The sequence below is a fragment of the Thamnophis elegans genome, chromosome 1, assembly GCF_009769535.1.
Source record: "Thamnophis elegans isolate rThaEle1 chromosome 1, rThaEle1.pri, whole genome shotgun sequence".
NCBI lineage: Eukaryota > Metazoa > Chordata > Lepidosauria > Squamata > Colubridae > Thamnophis > Thamnophis elegans.
Genome location: NC_045541.1, coordinates 52,063,928 through 52,084,866, shown reverse-complemented (window position 1 = coordinate 52,084,866; position 20,939 = coordinate 52,063,928). Strand labels below are relative to the sequence as shown.

At 39.7% G+C, this 20,939-nt stretch overlaps 1 protein-coding gene across 1 annotated transcript in view; it reads left to right on the top strand.

Annotated features, from left to right (window-relative positions):
* Positions 1-20,939, top strand: part of KALRN (kalirin RhoGEF kinase) — a gene marked incomplete at its 5' end in the record, with an annotated part of 302,460 nt that overhangs the window by 185,258 nt on the left and 96,263 nt on the right. Inside the window, 1 exon segment of the mRNA XM_032209049.1 lies at positions 12,620-12,866. Within this exon segment, the coding sequence (XP_032064940.1) occupies positions 12,620-12,866 (247 nt within the window).

Sequence of the window (20,939 nt, the reverse complement as noted above, 5' to 3'; positions counted from 1 at the left end):
TTCATAATCCTTGTGAAATATCTATCACAAAAAGTTCAAACATCTTCTAGATATTATAAGCTCTGTTTGCTAGCTTTGCTAATTATGCATCAAAGGGTTAATAAATTGGTACATTTCCAAAGGGCATTCCTTTTAATAATAAGATTTTCTTTGTCAATAAGGATGTTGCCAAGAGTTTTTGAATATTATGGATTTGTAGATCACAAAGAGTAGGTCCACCAGGGACTATGGAAACCTAGAACAAGAGATCCTCCAACTGCTATGGTTTATTTTATCAAAGCTCATGAAAAAAGAAGTTAATTTTCCCATTGGGCACTCAGCCAATTTAGTAATTGTGTGACATGCAGACAAGTATGGAAAAAAGAGCTAATCTTGAGAAGTTCTTAGTAATGAACAAAATAATAGATCAATTTCAGATTTGTCATGGAAACATATTGTCAGCCCAGTAACAATGACGTCAAGTTGACAATGCCATTTAAACATTTATTTTGTCTGGAACACACCTGTTCAAGATCAGGAGAGTAAGGACTTCTCATTTTCCATGCATTGATATGATAAAATCAGGTGGGATAATTTGAAAAAATAGTTTTAGTATAATGTTTTAAGTTTATTTTGACTGGTATAATTTTGATTGGTAAGGAATTCATAAGCTTTGCTACAGAAGATTAATTAATCTTCTTTATGGAGGTTTCTGGTACAGATCTTTGCACTTTGCAACTACAATTTCTTCTGTTTCACTTTTACTTTCTTTGCAGGTGAACAAAACATTTTAACATCTAGCTAATAATTAGATTGTAAGTTAACAGCTTATTTATTTTTTATTTTTTAACTGTCTTCTTTATCTTTGTGGCTTGTGTTCTGATCATCTTAGTTTCAGGATTCAATGAAAGACCATACCATCATGGTACAAAAATAAACTACTATAGTATACAAGAAGTTGTTGTATTTTTTTGGATAGCACACTGAACGGTTGATATCTTGTTCACAGCAATATTTTACATGTTCTATATAATTAATATTTGTATATATTTTTATATTTATATTTTTACTGCATTGTAAACTGTTCAGAGTTGCTTTGGATAGTGAGATGTGGGGTGTGTGTGTGTGTGTGTGTGTGTGAGTGAGAGAGAGGGGGGGAGGGAAGGAGGGAAGGAGTGCAGATAGAAAGGCTGAAAATTAAAGTGTCTAAATACATGAAAGGAATGTAAAAGGGAAGTCGTGAGACCTAAAGATAATAGGTAGTCTCAGGTGATAACTACAGTGAATCAAGAGGAATCAACATGTTTCCCGACAATAACTTAAGAATTGAGAATTGAGTTCATTTCCTACCTGCCATCTAATCATGTTGAACAGATAACAAGAGCAAAATTTGAATGGAGCTCATGGTTTCTGCACATAACACTTTTGGTGGCTGACAGTTGCAGAATATTTGCATGTTTTACCATGTATTTTAGGAAACTGACTGGTGAGATAAACATTCATTATTCACTGGCCCAGCAAATAGTGCTTAGATTTTTTTAAAACCAGTGAGATCAGTACACTCACTAGTATTTTCCAAGTGATAACTAGCAAATTTAACAGTTTTCATTCTTTTTGAGTAAATTCATCAACAATGTTATTTCAAGACTTCTTTATAAGATCACTCCAATGAACCATGAAGTGAAACTTACTTTAGTCATTCTTTGTGTCAAAATAATATTAATAACATTAATCAATAACATTAATAAAAGGGGAAATAGCCTTATAAAAGATTGAAAGATATTTCTGCCAAGGAGCAAAAGTAAACTTGCTTTAAGAACCATCTGGTTTATGTATAATTTAATCACTTCAAATTAAGGCTAAAACTAGTTCCCCCAAAAATATCTGCTCTATTATTTTTAAATGAAGGAATTACACTAAAAATAATTTGAGCTCATCCAATATGATTTTATTTTAAATCTTTAGAATTGATTTTTTCTTGCTCAAGGATGCTCACTATCTGTATTCAATGAAAGCTATTAACTTGGTGATATCAAACAAATTAGGTTTCTATTTCAATTTATTTTTTTCAGTAATATTTTTGAGATTTATATGAAGTTCCATGGCCACAAAATCCACTTGTATTCACTTGTATCTCCTAGGAAATATCAAATCCAGTTTATTTATTCCCTATAAAAATGAGGGTTGATCTATCACCTTGGAGCCTGCATAACTAAATATGTAGTATAGTAAATCTGATTAATTCTGAAACCATATCACAAGCCACATTTTGATAATTATCATTAATTATCATTAACCCAGCAATATTATAAATAGGCATGATAATTTGCGCTGTAATATGATAAACTTATGAGAATTCCACCATCATTAAAGTCATGGAATTTGGTGAAATTGAATTGCTTGCTGCTATTCTATTTTTCCCCCTACAGTACAGGAAAATAGAAAAGATTTTTTAAAAAGTAGAAAAAGAAAAAAAAAGAGAAAATACAAATCACAAAACATTACACTTCTGAAACCTTTCTGAACAAGAGTGCATATCACTGTTCTGAGGAGATATGTACATGTGTTTTCTTTTTAATCTGTATCTGAAATTAAGAAAAATATCTTAGGGCAAATCTGCTCTAGCGGATGCAATGTGTACAGAGACAGCCTACATCAGTCCAGAACACAGCAGACAGGATGTGAAGGTCTATTAAGGGCTCCTGATGAACTGTAATCTATCTAAGCAATCTGGTACACTGAAAGATGCTTATTAAGTGAGTAAAGAAACAGACTCTCTCCTAATGTCTGTATCCTCATTTGATTTATTACACACCAACATTCTTCATTGCTATTTTCTCTTCTTTCTGACAGCAACAAAACTGCTGATTTCTCTTCCTCTCTCATGATGATGATTTGTTATGCTTAAGAAATCTTGGCTAGTGGAAATCATGGAAAGCTGGTCTAATAAACGTTTTACTGGTCCATGTTTCCCTTGCTTTAAATACAGATAAGTATCAATACCCAGAATCTGATGAATGTTGGGTTCTTACTATGTAAACGCTAAATTAAATTTATTAAAACTGCCACAATACAATAGAGCTAATATTATACATGAATGTGGTGCCCTATAGGAACTTTGTATGATTTAATCTTTCCTATAATATAATATATTATTTTTATTTATACTCCTGTATTATTTTTATAAATCAGGGCAGTGACCATACTAATATGCCTCCCTCCTCCCATTTTCATCATAACAACAACCCTGTTGTAAGGTGGATTGGGCTAAACAAGAGTGACAAGGTGACAAAATCACCTAGCTGACTTTCATGCCTAAGACACAACTAGAACTCACAGACTCCAGGTTTCTAGCTTGGTGCCTTAACCACTAAACCAAAGTGGCTCTCAAATTTCCTGACATCACCATATCCAATACAAGGTACCTTTTAGTTATTAGTTTTTTAAAATGTCTATATGTAATGTGTGATATTAAATTCGTTAATATTCACCTATCTCATGTCAGGAATGTGGAACAGAAATGTAAAATTTAGTAATCTTAGGACACAGAAAATATATATTTATTTATAAAGTTTATTTTATAAATAATTCAAGGCAACAAACATACCTAAATACTTCTTCCTCCCTTTTTACATGCATGCATACTATAGATAATGCACTAAATATAAGGCAGGTCTCTAAATGCCCCAATGTTTAGGCTTCTCCCTGGCCATATGGACAGCTTTTCCAAATTTATACTGTACATCAGGAAGGATAAAATGGATATGATGTTTTTAATTTACAGTAAAACTGTTTTTCATTATTCCCTCCCTTGAATTATGTTTTTAAATGTTAACTAACATTCTGAAATAAATAAAACAAATTTCTCTAAAGTTTTTATTAACATATTTCACAACATCAGGTTAAGAATTATTATGCAATGTTTACCGAGAAATTTTATCTTGCTTTTTGTTCTTTCACTCAAGTGGGAGCAAGAAAATCAAAGGGCATTTGACAGTCCTCCCACAATATTCAGCGATCAAGTTTCTTTTGCTTTCCCTGCTTCCATCTAAATGGGATAGAAAACATGATCTTTCTCAACAGATACTCATCTGATCTTCCTATTTAGATATGAAAAAGTATTTTTTTAATCATTTGTAGATGCCCTGGTCTCTTCTGTTCACCTTCTCTCAGTTACATGATCCCACTAAATAACACTGGCAGTTAACAAAAATTGAAAGTTTGTGCTGATATTCAGGAAATATTTTGCTTTAATCTGATTGGAGAGTTCTTCTTAAGTATTTAGGAATAATGTTTTTACAGATTTAGGCAATATTTAGTGAATAAGATATCTTGTATATTTTATACTTTACCTAGATTTTCTCACTACCTGTAACAATTCTTTTCTCTGAGTGATAAATAAAAGGAATAAACTGTATTGGGTTTGTGAAAAAGGAAACAAGTTTCTTATTTAAATAAACTTATTTATGCAACCATCTTCACAATGTTGTTTAACATTCCCACAGATTACTTTATGCAGGATATATTTACACAGAACATGAAAAAGCTAATACTAACTAGACATAGATATTTGGCTAGTTGTGATGTAATTGGATAATATTTTGTATTTATTTTCAGTGATTATAGTAAGCATTTTCAAGCACAATAGCTTACACTAAATATAACAGCTTTTATTATAGTACGTCCTATCCTTGAATCCAGATCTGCCAAAAGACTTTCCTTTTTTTCTAGTTTTGCTTGCTGCAGGATATATGAAAATCTACTAGTTTTTTTAAAAGCTCTAATAATTTGACTTCATACAATGCCATGACAAAAATGGTAATTGACTTTTATGAAAGCAAATCATGTTATAAAAATAAATACAGGTAGTGCTCAACATAAGACCAAAATTTCTGTTGTCAAGCAAGACAGTTGTTAAATGAGTTTTGCCTCATTTTACAATATTTTCCCCCCAGCTGTTAAGTGAATCACTGCAATTGTTAAGTGAATCATGCAGTCATTAAGTGAATCTGGCTTCCTCCATAGACTTTATTGTTGGGAGGCGGCTGGGAAGATTACAAATACTGATCACATGACCACAGGACAGTGCAACTGTCATGAATACATGTCAAGCGCCTGAATTTTGATCACGTGACCATGGGAATGCTGCAACAGTTATAAGTGACAGGCTATAAGTCACTTATTTGCACTGTCTTTGTAACTTTGAATGGTCACTAAATGAATGTTTACAAAAGGGTAGAATATTTGGCAGAAAATCTTTGCTCTAGCACCTCCACCTATTTTATTAAGACTAGCCTTTCAGAAGTTCCAGAAAGATGAATTACAATTTTTCAGCTAGTAAGGCCTTTGCTGAAAATTCTGGAGGTTGAAGCCCACATAGCTAGAAAGTACTCAGGTTGGGAAAAGCTTCTGTAGCCTATTTTTTAAAATGCCATTTTTGTTGTCCATTGTTATAGTATTCGATCTTGGTGTTGGCTGAAAAACTCATTAGATTTTACAATACTGGCAACGTGAGATATTTCCTACCTGTCATATCCATCACTCTGCACAATTTTTTTTTGTTTGCTTTTGCTCAGTTACACATTAACATTAACTCCTTTTATTGGACAGAGTTATGTGGTTGCCCTGGAAAAAGATGTTAAGGAAAATGAATAAATGTTAGTGGATATTCATATGGCAAGGAACGTTTACTTGTGTAATGTTAATTTTTCATTGTCAGCAATTTTTTATCATAAAATTATGAAAGTGTATGAAAAATGCATACTTGGCAGACAGACTTTTTTCTTTGCATTTCGTAACATGTGGCTCAATTCAAGTTGCTGGTTTTTTTTTAATCTTAATGCCCTTTGTGGCATGGGGCTGCATTATTTGAAGCACCACCACTTTCCAATTACATCTCCTGCCCCATTTGGGTTGACAGAAGAGGTAGGTTGTAAGTCATATCTGTAAGGATTTATATCTTGCTATCTCAGCTATCTTAGCTGTTTTGACTATCATGAGCTGCAATTGCCCTGGGAATACTAATGCCATCTTGAATAGCACTTATCCAATTCCATCTACTACAGTGCCTTGGTTTGTGGACAAACGGGGATGCCCACTGTGCGTAGGAAGGTCCTCTGCTCCCCTTAACCGCCTTAGACTCTTGGGACTTTTTCAGCCTTACCAGAGGAGGGAAACACTACCCTCCCCCTCTGCATACCCTCTGTGGACTGTGGCTGGGTTCTCAACCATTTTAGCCAACTTAACTGCCATAGGAAGGGAGAGGAGCAGAGTACCTCTCCCTCCCTCTCCTCATTTTTGTTCCATCTAAGATCTGTGCAATTTTTAGTCTCTCCGCATTTTATGAATGAGGTGTGTATGGTGTGATTGTTGATGGGTGTGCCCACTTTTTAACTCCTATTATTATTGTAATTTTTTGTGTTTTTAAACTGTTAGTAGGGAGTGATTGGTTGTGTGACTGTGTATGTCTGAGTAGGCTGGGACTTCAACCGGGTACCCCCTGCACTGAGTGCTCTGCAGAAGTGCCAGGGGGGCCTGGGCCTAATCCCAGCCTCAGGATGTCTGATTCGAAGGGCCTACCGGAGAATGCGGGGGCTATGAGGGTGGGTGGAGGGACCATGGACACGGGAGTGGGCCGGAGCATTACGGTCTTAACAGGGAGGGGCAGATATGGCGGGGACTTTAGGGCTAGCCATTACCGGGGAAGGAGGGTTCCCTACGTCACAGAGATCCCTCCTTCCGGCCCTTCTAGTCCCACTCCAAGGCCAGATGGCGTGAGTAATCAGGACCCTGGTCTCAGGCTGTTGTCGCTAAATGCCAGGTCTGTGGTTCACAAGGCTCCTCTCGTCCGGGACCTAATTTTAGACGAGAGGGCAGACCTGGCATGTATCACTGAAACCTGGCTGGGCCCGGAGGTAGGAGTCCTCCTCACTGAGATGTGCCCAGAGGGTTTTCAGGTGCTTCATCAGCCGCGACCCCAGAGAAGGGGTGGGGGTGTGGCTATTGTTATCCGAGTGTCTCTAGTTCCTCGTAGGATCCCTGCTCCGGAGCTTGTCGGGTGTGAGTCCTTGCTGGTGAAGTTGGACCTCGAGGGTCAAGTGGGCTTGTTGTTAACGTACCTGCCTCCCAACAGTGTTGCAACAGCCCTCCCCTCGCTCCTCGAGTCAGTAGCTGAGCTGGCAATTGAGTTCCCCAGGCTTATAGTGCTGGGGGACTTTAATTTGCCTTCGCTCGGCGAGCACTCTGATGGAGCGCAGGAGTTCATGGCTTCCATGACAGCCATGGGCTTGACACAGGTAATCCGAGGCCCGACTCACTTGGTGGGTCACACGCTCGACCTCGTATTCCTCTCGGAGCAGTGGAGCTGTGATCTTGGTTTGAGGGGTAGTGAGATCTTGCCCCTATCATGGTCGGACCACTTCCTACTGAGGCTTGACTTTCGGAGGCCAACACCCCACTGTAGGGAGGAGGAACTGATTAGGTGGTTCCACCCCAGGCGCCTTATGGACCCTTTGGGCTTTCAGACGGCACTTGGGGTTGTTCCTGATACTCTCGCCCGCAGTCCGGCGGAGATCCTGGTTGCTGCTTGGAACTCAGCAGCGTCAGAGGCTCTCAACCGGATTGCGCCTTTACGGCCGATCTGAGGCAGTGGATCCAGGAGGGCTCCTTGGTTCACTGAGGAACTCCGGGAGATGAAGCGCCAAAAGAGACGCCTAGAGCACTGCTGGAGATCCAGTAAGTCCGAGTCAGACCAAGCACTATTAAAATCCTGCATCAGAGCTTACCTCCGGGCAATACGGACGTCAAAAAGAACTCACATTGCCGCTCTGATAGCTTCCGCTGAGTCACGCCCAGCCGCCTTGTTTAGGATAACCCGTTCCCTCCTGAATAGGAGGGATATGAGCGATCCTTTGCAAGGTAGAGCTGAGGAATACGTCCAATTTCTCGCGGATAAAGTTGCTCGGCTTCGGACGGACCTGGACTCCAATTGCGCAGAGCCAGCCGAGGCACCAGGGGAGAATCTGGAGCGACATCTCTGGATTGATTTTCAACTCGTTACTCCTGAGGAAGTGGACAAGGCCAGGGGAGCTGTGAGTGCCTCCACTTGTGCGCTGGACCCATGTCCCTCCTGGCTGGTTGGGAACAGCAGGGAGGTGACACGGGGTTGGATCCAGGCGATAGTTGTCGCCTCCCTTTCCCCCCGCATTAAAGGTGGCGGTGGTGAGACCCCTCCTGAAGAAACCATCTTTGGATCCAGCCATCTTAAACAACTATTGTCCAGTCTCCAACCTCCCCTTTGTGGAAGGTTGTCGAGAAAGTGGTGGCCTCTCAGGTCCAGCGGTCCTTGGATGAAACTGATTATCTAGACTCGTTTCAGTCTGGATTCAGGCCTGGCTACAGCACGGAAACTGCTTTGGTCGCACTGACCGATGATCTCTGGAGAGCCAGGGACGGGGGTCATGCCTCCATCCTAGTGCTCCTTGACCTCTCAGCGGCCTTCGATACCATCGACCATGGTATCCTTCTGCGACGATTACGTGAGGTGAGGGTGGGAGGCACCGTCCTTCGGTGGTTCTCCTCTTACCTCTCGGATAGGTCGCAGTCGGTGTTAGTTGGAGGGCAGAGATCGACCCCTAGGCCCCTGAAGTATGGGGTGCCGCAGGGTTCGGTCCTGGCCCCCTCCTGTTTAACATCTACATGAATCCGCTGGGTGAGATCATTCGACGGCACGGGATAAAATACCACCAGTATGCGGATGATACGCAGTTGTATCTGTCCGCCCCGTGCCAACTCAGTGAAGCGGTTGACGTGATGTGTCAGTGCCTGGAGGCTGTTAGGGTCTGGATGGGGGTTAACAAGCTTGCACTCAATCCAGACAAGACTGAGTGGCTGGTGTGTTTCCCTCCCAACAATTGGCCAAGTATTCCATCTCTCAGGCTGGGGGATCAAACTGTACGCCCCTCAGACAGGGTTCGCAATTTGGGAGTCCTCCTGGACCCAGAGCTGACTTTAGAACACCATTTGTCGGCTGTGACCATGGGGGCATTTGCCCAGGTTCGCCTGGTGCACCAATTGCGTCCCTACCTGAATCGGGAGGCCCTTGCATCAGTCATTTGTGCCCTTGTGACCTCAAGACTGGACTACTGCAATGCGCTCTACATGGGGCAGCCCTTGAAGAGCATTCGGAGACTTCAGCTTGTCCAGAATGCAGCCGCGCAAGCAATTGTGGGTGCACCCCGGTACACCCACATCACACCTATCCTCCGCGAGCTGCACTGGCTGCCTATTGGTCTTCGGATACGCTTCAAGGTGCTAGTTGTCACTTATAAAGCCCTTCATGGTATTGGACCTGGGTACTTGAGAGACCGCCTGCTGCCAATTACCTCCAACAGACCTATTAGATCCCACAGATTAGGCCTCCTCCGAATTCCATCTACTGGCCAATGCCGATCGGCTACCACCCGGTGGAGGGCCTTCTCTGTGGCTGCTCCGGCCCTCTGGAACGAGCTCCCCGTGGAGATTCGGACCCTCACCACCCTTCAGGCTTTCCGCAAAGCCCTTAAAACTTGGTTGTTCCGACAGGCTTGGGGCTGACGGGTTCCCCGCCCCCGCTCGAATTGTGTGGTTGTTGAGTGTTTTTTTTTAATTGTTTGTAGTTGTTTGTCCGTTGTTTTTCCTCCTGTTTGTATCCCCCCCCCCCTTACTTTGGTTTGTGAGCCGTCCTGAGTCCCTCTGGGAATAGGGCGGCATAGAAATGCAATAAATCAAATGAAATCAAATCAAATATCTGACACGAACTGCAGGAGATGACCAGGCTGAGCCTGAGGGAGGAGTCATTATAAATCACAAGTCCTTGTGCGCCCACAAGAAATCTAAGTCCAGCCCACCTTGAATGCCTCTCTTATCTCATTTCTCTTAATTGTTAGTCAGGTTCTTGTAGGCAGCTTAAGTTTACAATAAATCGTTATACTGATTTGAACTGCCTGAATCTCCCTGATGCTTGACAGGGCCAGAGGTGAGCCTATTCTGCTGTGGCATCCACCTTATATAACATCATTCTCTCTGATGTGAGAGTGGCCTTATCTCTCCTAACCTTCCGGACAGCCATAAAAACTTGATTGTGTCCATAGGCCTTGAGGGTCATAATGGAATGCTGGTTTGATTAGGTGGCTCCATTGTGTGCAATTCGATGCTCTCTCTTAGCCTTTTCTAATGATATTACATTTTTGGTGCTTTTTGAAAAAAATTAAAATTGGATATTATGACTGCGTGCTGTACACCACAGTTATCCCTTATGAGATGAGTGGCCATATACATACGATCCATAAATAAATAAAGTTGTGTAGGAACTACGAGTGTAGCCCGATATACACATACATGGTGCTTACCTGAGAGTAAATTCCCTCATATTCAGTGTATGTCCAGCACAGCTAGTAGTGGTGAACCAATCATATATGAGAAGCTGCCAGCAACCATACTAAGAAACCAATGGTATATAGGACAGGAACTTTTATTTTAACCGCTGTAGTAACAAAATTTTGCAAGTCTGAATATCTTTTCCCTGTCCCCTGCCTTTGTCTTTGAGTGAAGTGCATGTGTGCGTGTGTGCGTGCGTGCGTGTGTGTGTGTGAGAGAGAGAGAAAGAGAGAGACTTTAGTTTCTTTGTGTAGCTTCAAGCTACATTTGTCTGTGTTGCCTTGGTAACAGCTCTTCCTTCTGTCTTTCAAGACCATTCTCTATGTCCTTTACAGAAGCCCACAAATAGGGATAAAGAAAACAGAACTTCTCAGCAATTGAATGTGGAAAAAACTAATAATATGCACTATATGAGCCCATAATGAAGAGTTATTGACAGAAACTATCAAACCCTTCTAAAAAACCTTTCCTGAAACAACTGAGTACTATGACATGAATAATTCCTAAAGCTGATGCACTATATAAAGTCACCTAAAGTGCAGATTTATGTGAGCTCAATTCCATAAAACAACATCCTGCTACCCATATCTAATGACTCCCAATAATGATGAAACCAGTAACACTGTGTCTCCTGGTGGTCAATGTAATTAATCACTGATAGAGGGGAAAACAGTTTCTAAAACAGTATCATTTCGTATAGAAACATGGAAATTCAACAACATTGGAATAAATCTGTTAAAAAACTCATTTTTTTTCCCTCAACATGAGCAAACCCTGAGATTCTGACTCACGCTATTCATTAACACATTTACTACTCAACAGATTGTTGAAATGAACTGAAAGGAAAGCTTGGGATTCTTTCAGGGAGGTTAGAAATGCTGCCTCACTGTTATAATGAAAATTAATTATCCAAAGAATTTTCTTGTAGCTGCTAGAAACTACTTCCTGTACTTGGTGAATATCAGTATAATTAATCTGGCTGGAATCCAAATGAGCTAAACTCATAGGTCAACCTATACCTTAAGTGGCATTTAGCAAAGAAGAAAAATAAATACCTTGTTGGTAATGATATATGAAAGTCAGAAGGTTCAAATCTCTTGAAGTAATAGCATTCAGTTTTCCACCCAGAGTAGTGTTCGCTGATAGTAGTTCCTCATTACTTCTGATTTGGCCCAGATCACTGATAGTTGATAGCAAATGATCTATTCGAGTAGGATTTAGAAGCCACAGAATGTGGAAAAACTACAGCAAATAACATCCAACTTGGTTTGTAACTCATAATTAGCGCTAATTCTAAATTAGGCCTGTGCAACACTTAGATAGGGAAGGGGGCAGACTGGTAGATTCAAAATAATTACAAACCACAAATAACAGGTGGCATACTGATCAACTGTTGTTTTTTTTTAGTTAAGCTGTGTGACTACAGCAGTTGGAGCTGACATTGTTTGCGAGTCCTAAGGTGTTGGAGGACACTTGGCAGCATGCATTTTGTGACAGAAGTGGTTCCATAACCTTGGCATATCCACCTTGGCAAGAGAGATATTTGGCTGCAATGGATTATATTTCAGAAAGGGCTGGCACACCACACAAGACTGAATTTGAATGCTTACTCTAAACCAGGGGTGTCAAACTCACGTCGTCATGGCAGCGTCACATGACGTATCGGGACTTTTTCCCCCTTTGCTAAACCGGGCATGGGTGTGGTTCATACATGATGCATCTGGCCTGCAGGCCGGACGTTTGACAGCTCTGCTCTAAACAATCAAATTAATTTTTTTTAAAGAAGTGAGCAGGAAGTTGGAAATCAAGGTTCAGTAGTAACCTAATATGTTGTTTAAAAAAGGTAAAGCTTTCCCCTGTCCAGTCATGTTAGACTCCAGAGGATTGTGCTCATCAACGTGTCTTACCTTAGGGCTGTGCAAAGAAGTTTCCAGGCCCATGGGCTGATATGACTATATGCCAAGGGACATGGAATGCAGTTACTTTCCCACTGAACTGGTACCTATTTATCTACTTGCATTCAAACTGTTAGGTTAGTAGATGCTGAGGCAGGAACGGAAGCTCACCCCATCATATGATCCTTGGGTCTTGAACTGCCTACCTTCTGATCTACAAACCCAGCATCTTAACAGCTAGGCTCATTAACAGCACCTCATTAAGATATTGATATATTCAGTCAAATGTACTCTACTACTTCTCTTACTTTCTTCTTTTTTCCTCATAGCTGTCTGGAGGATGTGAACTAACTGTGGTGCTGCAAGACTTTGTTGCCAGTCACATCAGTGAACTGAGTATTCAGGTGGGACAGACGGTGGAGTTACTCGAAAGGCCAAGTGAACGGCCAGGCTGGTGCCTGGTACGGACCACAGAAAGGAGTCCACCTCAAGAAGGTCTGGTCCCCAGCAGTGCTCTCTGCATCTCCCATTCCCGGAGCAGTGTAGAAATGGACTGCTTCTTCCCATCAGGAAAAGGTAAGCATCAAATCAGTTAAATTTCATCAGTCAGGTCAAATGTTTTGATAATCATTGTTCTCTACATTTGGATGCATCTATTCATCTTTTCACCTTTGTCTGCCTAAGGGAAGAAGATAATATGTGTGTGTTTTGTCTGTTTGTGCTGGGGAAACTGATTTCATTGCACCAATCAGCCAACCTCAATATCAATTATAATTCCACCTTCTCTCTTTCTGGATAGAACTGATTGGCTTATCCTTGCAACATTGACAAAAGGAAAATCTTAAATAGTAATTATCATTAACACAATTTGGATAACAATATTTTGAATTTTGAATTAGCTATTTCAAAATCAAGCAAACTGGAAGCAGGTTAGGGAAGTGAGGTAGAAGAAAAGCAGCTTTTGACTGCTGGCAGAATCTGGCAGAAAAATGAATAGTGAAAAGCAACAACAAAATTCTGAATTAACTCCTCTTGATATATACCAACGTGCAAAAAGCATTCCCTTTAAAACAGTTATATTCCTTACATGCATCAGCACAAGAAAAATTATAGCGCTTAACAGAATAATAGAGTTGGAAGAGACCATGGAGGTGTTCTTGTCCAACTCTCTGCTCAAGCAGGAAACCCTATACCATTTCAGACAAATGGCTGTCCAATCTCTTCTTAAAAACCTCCAGTGTTGGAGTATCCATAACTTCTGAAGGCAAACCACTCCACTGGTCAATTGTTCTGTTTTTAGGTTTGTTCTCTCCTTGATTAATTTCCATTCATTTTTCTTGTCTAGTCTTCAGGTACTTTGGAGAATAAGACCACCACTTTTTTGTGGCAGCCCTTCAAATATTGAAACACATATCATGTCACTTCTTAGGACTAGACAACCTGCACATTCCTGCAACTATTCAACTGTTTTAGCCTCCAGTCCCCTAATCATCTTTATTGCTCTTCGCTGCACTCTTTCTAGAGTCTCAACACCTTTTTGTATCATGGCAATCAAACGTATTCCAAGTGTGGTCCTATCAAGGCATTATAAGGTGGTACTAACGCTTCATGTGGTTTTGATTCACAGTAATTACTACTGAGCCAAGTACCACCTATTATATATCTGTGCATTTGGATTTTCTTCCCTAATTGTAAAACCTTATTTTCCTCATTATTGAATGTCATTTTGTTAGACAGAGCCCAGTGTTCAAGTCTGTCAAGATTCTTTTGTATTTTGACCTACTTTCTGGGATATTGGCTATTCCCCCCCAGCTTGATATCATCTCTAGATTTGATGAGTTCTCCTTATATCCCCTCATCTAAATCATTGATGAAGATATTGAGACAGAACCTTGAGGTATTTCACTGCATACTTCCCTCCATATAGATGCAATTCCAATAAGGATTATGCAGTGAGTGCCGTTGGTCAACTAGTTACTAATCCATCTGGTGGTGATGGATTCGTCTGTCCAATCCACATTTTTCTATCTTTTCAAGCACTGTAGTAGGTTGTGGTCTACTTCATAAAATGCCTTATTAAAGTCCAAGTAAATTATATGCACAGCATTTCTCTGGTCCACTAATTTTGTCACTTTGTCAAAGAAGAGTATAGTTTCAGTAGGTATCTGACCTACTGACCCCAACCATTAACTCTTTCTCCTTGAGAAAAGAAATTTTTTATTTTACTATAAAGATATGAAAAGAGCATGAATTGCAGCCCCCTTCTTGCTAAAATACAAAAAAAAATATCTAACAAGCAATAAGAAGTAAACTCCATCATTTATTTCTAACAAGATTCTATAACTCTAAGCCATTGCCAGTCTGGCAGTGAAACTGGGAGAACACATCACTACATACTATAAACCAAATTGTGTCCTCTTAGATCATAAACATTTTAAAATTATTTTTCTCTTTTAATCCTTTTTTCTGCATGAAATTTGCATTTCATGTTTTGGGATCTTAGTGACTAGATAGAGTATCGAAAAAAAGAAGGCCAATTTGATTGCATATATTGCATGCATTTTACTAATGGTCTTGTTCACTGTAATTAGACACTGTTTGGAATTAGCTTGATTAGGAAAAGGACTAAAGATGTGTTCTAAAATGTTGAATCTTCTCTGTAAAATGGGAAATGTTTGTAATTAATATATATCTCATGTTTATTTCCAATATAATGTGCAGAACTTTTTATCTACATAACTGTTTTGCAGTCACATGAACATAAAAACTCCCCCCTCCCTCTCCCTCTCTCTCTCTCTCTTTCTCCACATAAAAATACACAAAATATGTTTGTACTTTTAGTCTAAGCCCCTCTTGAACTATTTTCAATTCTCATGACTGCCAATCCATGCCACTTTCTGTCAGATTAATGTGCTATTCTTCATTCTCCACACAAGAGGGCATTCTTGAGTTATACTGCTAGGAAATTATCAGTAACAGTTATTCAATGAAATAATGAATAAACATTTTTTTAAAAGGGAAATACTCGACAGCATAAAATTTAGAACTGAGCAAAAATTTGAAAATATATTTCTCAACCTGTTGCAAGGTTCATGCTCAAAATGCAGCAGCTTTAACAATTTGAAGGGAAGGGTTTCATTATATTCTCACTCTTTGTGCAGCATGTCTTTCAAACGCTTCCAACAATCTTAATAACAGCCAAAGTCATGGAGATCATCAATTTTTTTTACACTTCATTGGGTTAACAAGTCTTAGAAAACTATCAGGATTTGATTTATTCACAAAGATGTCTATTTTGATTTCAAATCACTACGATTATTCTTATAATAGCTTGCCATTTATTAATAATAGTTCCATATTTTATTTTATAATAATTTTCAATCTGGATTATATGGTATAATAGATCAAAAAGCCCTGAACTAGTTGTCTATATAGCTAACCATATCAGAAAATAATACATAGGGGTTTCAATAGCTAAACCCTAAAATTAAAAGTTCTTCAGTGCTGATGCAATAAATCCCATTTAAATAAAAATTCTCTTCCACAAATTAAGAAGCCCCAAAAGACTTTAAGTAGCAACTAGCTTTCCTCCAAATGTAAAGAAGTACACAGGACTTTTACCCTGGACTCAGAGAAGGCATTAAACTCAAACAGGTGGTTGCAAACTACTATGGCTAAGTCCAAAATAATAATAAAACAGTACCTGGAAACAGTAGAATAGAAAGAATTGGAAAAGATCATAAAATACAAGGCTCTACAAATAAATGTAGAATATTTGTGGCAAAAGAAAGTAAATTATCAATACTGATAGGCCACTTGGATATAATCCAAAAATATTTGGAGCACCACTTGAACACCATCGGTAAAACCACTATCAGTCAATTGCGAAAAGCAGCTTTATTTGGAAGAAGCTTACATCACGGATGTCAAACTCGCCATGTCACGTTGCTATCATGTGACGTATTGTGACTTTTTTTCCTTTACGGAGCTGAGGTGGCCGTGGTCTACACATGACGTATCTAGCCCATGGGCTGCCAGTTTGACACCCCTGGCTTACATCATCTGACAATGCTTTTAAAACCATCAGAGAACAACATCCCCCTATTCCAGGTCCTTGGGAAAGACTTGATAGGTGGCTAAATGCTAAACCCAATCTAAATATATGACTGACTACAACAAACCATAATAAAAATAAACCAAAGACCAGAAACAATGACAATCTGGTTAGTTGCTGCAAGACAATCAACAGATTGATGAGAAACAATGGCATAAAGTAGCAAGATTTGAATATCTGCAAATATTGAATATCTTTTGCAGCAAGCAAGAACGGGTGGGACCACAAAATAGACAAAGTGAGATAAAAATAAAGACACTAAACTACTCTGGGTCTTTAGAATTAAAACAAACAAGCATGCGCCACACAATACTACAGATCTGACAATTGTTGAGAAGACAGACAAAAAAGTCTGGATAGTGGACATTGCAATGCCTGGAGACATCAGAAGAAAAGAGAAGGAACTGGGTAAAATTATAAAATATAAAGACCTGCAAAAAAATAGAACTATGGCAAAAGACAGCAAAGATAGTACCAATAGTATTAGGCACTTGAGTGCATCTAGCACTGACAAAAATCACTATCAGTCAATTGCAAAGACAGTCTTCCATGGAACAGCTTACAACCCACTGTGATCCTTTGAACACCATGAAAAAAAAAATCTCCCTAATCCAGGTTCTTGAGAAAGACTGATAGGGTGTTTTTTTTTTTTAAAAAAAAAGGCCAAATCAAAGTCTAATCCTCTGGTTGACTGTGCAAGCAATCATAATCAATTTAAGTGTGTTGTGTGAGTAGGCCGTCACTTCAAGCTATAATGTAGCTTTGTTTGTTTTCATTGTCAGCCATTCAAGTCTGGTGGATAGAATGGTACTTTGTAGATGTACACCTATTGAAAGCCTATTGTAAGGACGTTTTGTTTTTTTTAAGTGGAGTTTATAGAGTAATGAGATTCAAAGGGTGGTACAGGATGATGAGTCCTGTCATTGCTATATTGGAGGGAAAGGGGAAAAGGCAAGCAAAGGAGCAATTGCTGACATTTCCTTTTAAACAGATGCCCTGCTTTGACTAAGGAAAAGACATTGGACTTCTCACTCTTACAGAGGCAGCTTAACCCACCCTGATATGAGGAAAGAGGTGGGTATTTTCAAATGCCCACTGCTTTCCTCTTAAACCATGTATCATCATGCAAATTCAATTCTATAAGCAGTATGTCTGTTGCAAAATTAAACAGCCAGTGTGGTTAGATTGCTCTGCCAGTAACTAGTATACTTTCCAGGAAATGTTGCACTGAAGTTTAACATACTGTAGCATGAGCTTGCTTGCTTAGTTGTTGTTGTTGGTTTTTTTTGTTTTTGTTTTACTTATCCCTCCATAATTTACTGAGGAAACTTGTTATTTGGAATCTTTCCACTGACCCAAAAATGACTATCTAGCTTTACTGAAAGTGTTGTTTACCACCCAAGAAACCCACTGGCCTTCCTGTATGATTCCAGGATAATTTTTGCCACCTGTACACTTCCTCAAAATTCAACGATGCATTATGCTTCCCATTCTTGTGCAAAACAGGGCACATGGATGCTGGCAACTTGAATTCAATTACTGGGAAAAGTAGTTTGGTTGAGGCAGGTGTCCCAATGGAACTTTTTTCATGTTTTCATAATCTTATTTTAATGAAGTACGTGGCATTTGTGTTCATGATCTAGTTAGTTCAAATCAAGGTAATTCTTAGCTGCTTTCAACCTATGGGAATAAAAAACAGGTAGCTATTTGGTCAATAAAGGGTGAGGAATGGCCAAAATGCACAGCCCATTTGTTAGAAAAGAAAATGTGTGAGCTGATGGGTTTGGTATTGGGGTGGAGTTGTGGGGCAGGTGAATCAGTTCAGATAAAATATTGTGTTGCTCCTTCTGATACAGAATCATATGTCACTAGCAAGAATCGAAAAATTAAATGTTGTCATTTGATAGATCTCCATGCATGAAATATTCAACTACTTTTTGCCTCTGACAAAAGACAAATAAGATAAGTAGCAAACTACTTATACCAAAAAGTTAATGAAGATACATTAGATCAATAGGACTAGGCTACCAGCTGTGGGTTACCAAAATCCAGATGATCACTAGATAAGAGCAAGATCCAAAATTGTATTGTTCATAGGACATATTAATTCTTTCTTTACAGGCTGTAAACTATTATCATTGGCAATTGTAGCATGCAAATGAATATTGATCTCTTAATTCTATCAACAAACTAGCAACTTAGTCAAAGCCACCAGAGTAAAATAAGGTGCCTTGCCAAACTTCATTTTTCATTTTTTTTAACATGCGTTAATGTTTCATATTTATTTCAATTTGATCAAAAGTATAGGTGTCATTGTGTGAACTGAGTAACAATCAACCACTTACTGAGTTCAGGTACCCCATTAAGTTAAAATTGAATGGTAAGTTGGCTTAGCATGTTGTGAAAACCCAACCATTGTAAGTTTATAACTCATGGTTTACGACTTAAGTGTCATCTATGAACTCAGCTGAGGCACACGGTGGCTCAGTGGCTAAGACACTGAGCTTGTCGATCAGAAAGGTTGGCAGTTCTGCGGTTTGAATCCCTAATGCCGCGTAATGGAGTGAGCTCCTGTTACTTGTCCCAGCTTCTGCCAACCTAGCTGTTCGAAAGCATATAAAAATGCAAGTAAGAAAAATAGGGACCATCTTGGTGGGAAGGTAACAGGTTTCTGTGCACTTTTGGCATTTAATCATGCCGGCCACATGACTACAAAGACATGTTCGGACAGTGCTGGCTCTTTGGCTTTGAAACGGAGATGAGCACCACCCCCTAGAGTCCGGAATGACTAGCACATATGTGCGAGAGGAACCTTTACCTTTACCTTAGGAACTCAGCTAATTAGGATCAGGAAACAAACCATGACTTGATATTCTTCCTCTTAGATAGGTGTAATCCCCTAGGGTGCATGACTAAACAGGTTAAGGGTTTTCTCCCCTATTCTTTTTATGACAAAGCAAGCTTTCACCTAATTTGTGAGTTGTCAGAAATGCAGTGCTGAGTCAGTTGTAGCAATGACCAATGCTAATGTAATGCTGCCATTTATTAAGAACATTCCAAAGGAATTTACAGTCCAGAAACATCATACCATAACAAACCAAGAAAAGCAAACAGCTCCCTGTGGTATTCTTCAAATAGATAAAATAGCTACCTCTGAATATAAATAAGGAAGGGAGTGGCAAAGAATCACTGCAAAGGTGGATAGTTTTCCTTCTAAAATGCTAAGCAAAGACATTACTAAAAAATGTCTGTCACACCTTTCAACTGTAGTTCAGACTAGATTCACTGAAAGTGAAGTAGTGAAGGAATTACAGTAGTCCACAACTTAGGACCATAATTGCAATCAAAATTTCCATTGCTAAGCAAGACTATTGTTAAATGAGTCGTACTCCATTTTGCAACTGCTTTTACCATGCGTTTAAGTGAATCACTGAAAGGGTTGAGTGAATTACGCAATCATTATGGGACACTGGACAACTGGCTCAGACAACACTGGCTGGCATCATCCCACAGTCACATGATTACACCATTTGGGAACTTCCTGCCGGCTATTCCCAAGAAATGCTTTCTAGCCTCATCAATGTTTTTAAATATTCTCCATAATATACATATGGAAATTAGGGGTGGATGAGGGATTCTTTGGAAAAGGATTTGAATGGGATTTATTACCAGCTATTTCCCCTCGGCTAGGAAACGGAGATAAACAGCGCCCCCTAGAGTGGGACATGACTGGATGAGATAAACCTTTACTTTTATCTTTACTCTAGCTTTGAGTTGCCTGCTCCCTCCCCCCCCCCCCCCTTTAACACTTGCATTATCAGGTGAAACTTCGCTACCGCATCTGAACATTGGGGGCATTTCTCATGTGACATTTTTGGTTTTCTGTACTACAGGTGCAGAATCTGCCCCCCCCCTAAAATTCCTTTGAAAGATTTTTGAATTGCAATGCTTAGCTCCACGCACTTAAAATATTAGTTTTCCTTGACCACGATCTCTCCAGAAAACGTACCGGGGGGTGGATTTCTTTTATTTTATTTTCCAATAAATCCCTCCAAAAAGTTCCCTTCTAGGAGATTGATCGCAAGGTCTTGAAACAATCGGCTTAGTTAGGTGGATCCAATCCTAAGGGGGACGCTGCCTATATTATTATTTTGCAACGTTTTGGGGGCAAGTAAATTGTCCTTCTTCTAAATCACAGAATAATTAATTGGTGTGTTTGGACTTCAGGCATGAAAAGAAAGAAATAAGTTTCGCGATTGGCAATAGGCGTGCATTACTCCGTGTCGCGGTATTGCACAATGTTGCTCAAAGCCCGCGTTGTAGCAAGCTCGGGCAGATAACCACCAGCTGGGGTTGTGGCCGTGAGTCCGCCTCTCTTGTCCGAAAGCTCCTCCCTTTCGCGGGTAGGTTGTTTTTTCTCCCCCTTTCCCTCTCACTCTCCGTGCGATATTGCGGAATTAGTCGTGTGGAATGACCCGGGGGCACTCCGTGGCTACTTGCTCGATTTGACATGATTGTCTCCCAGGCGGAATGAA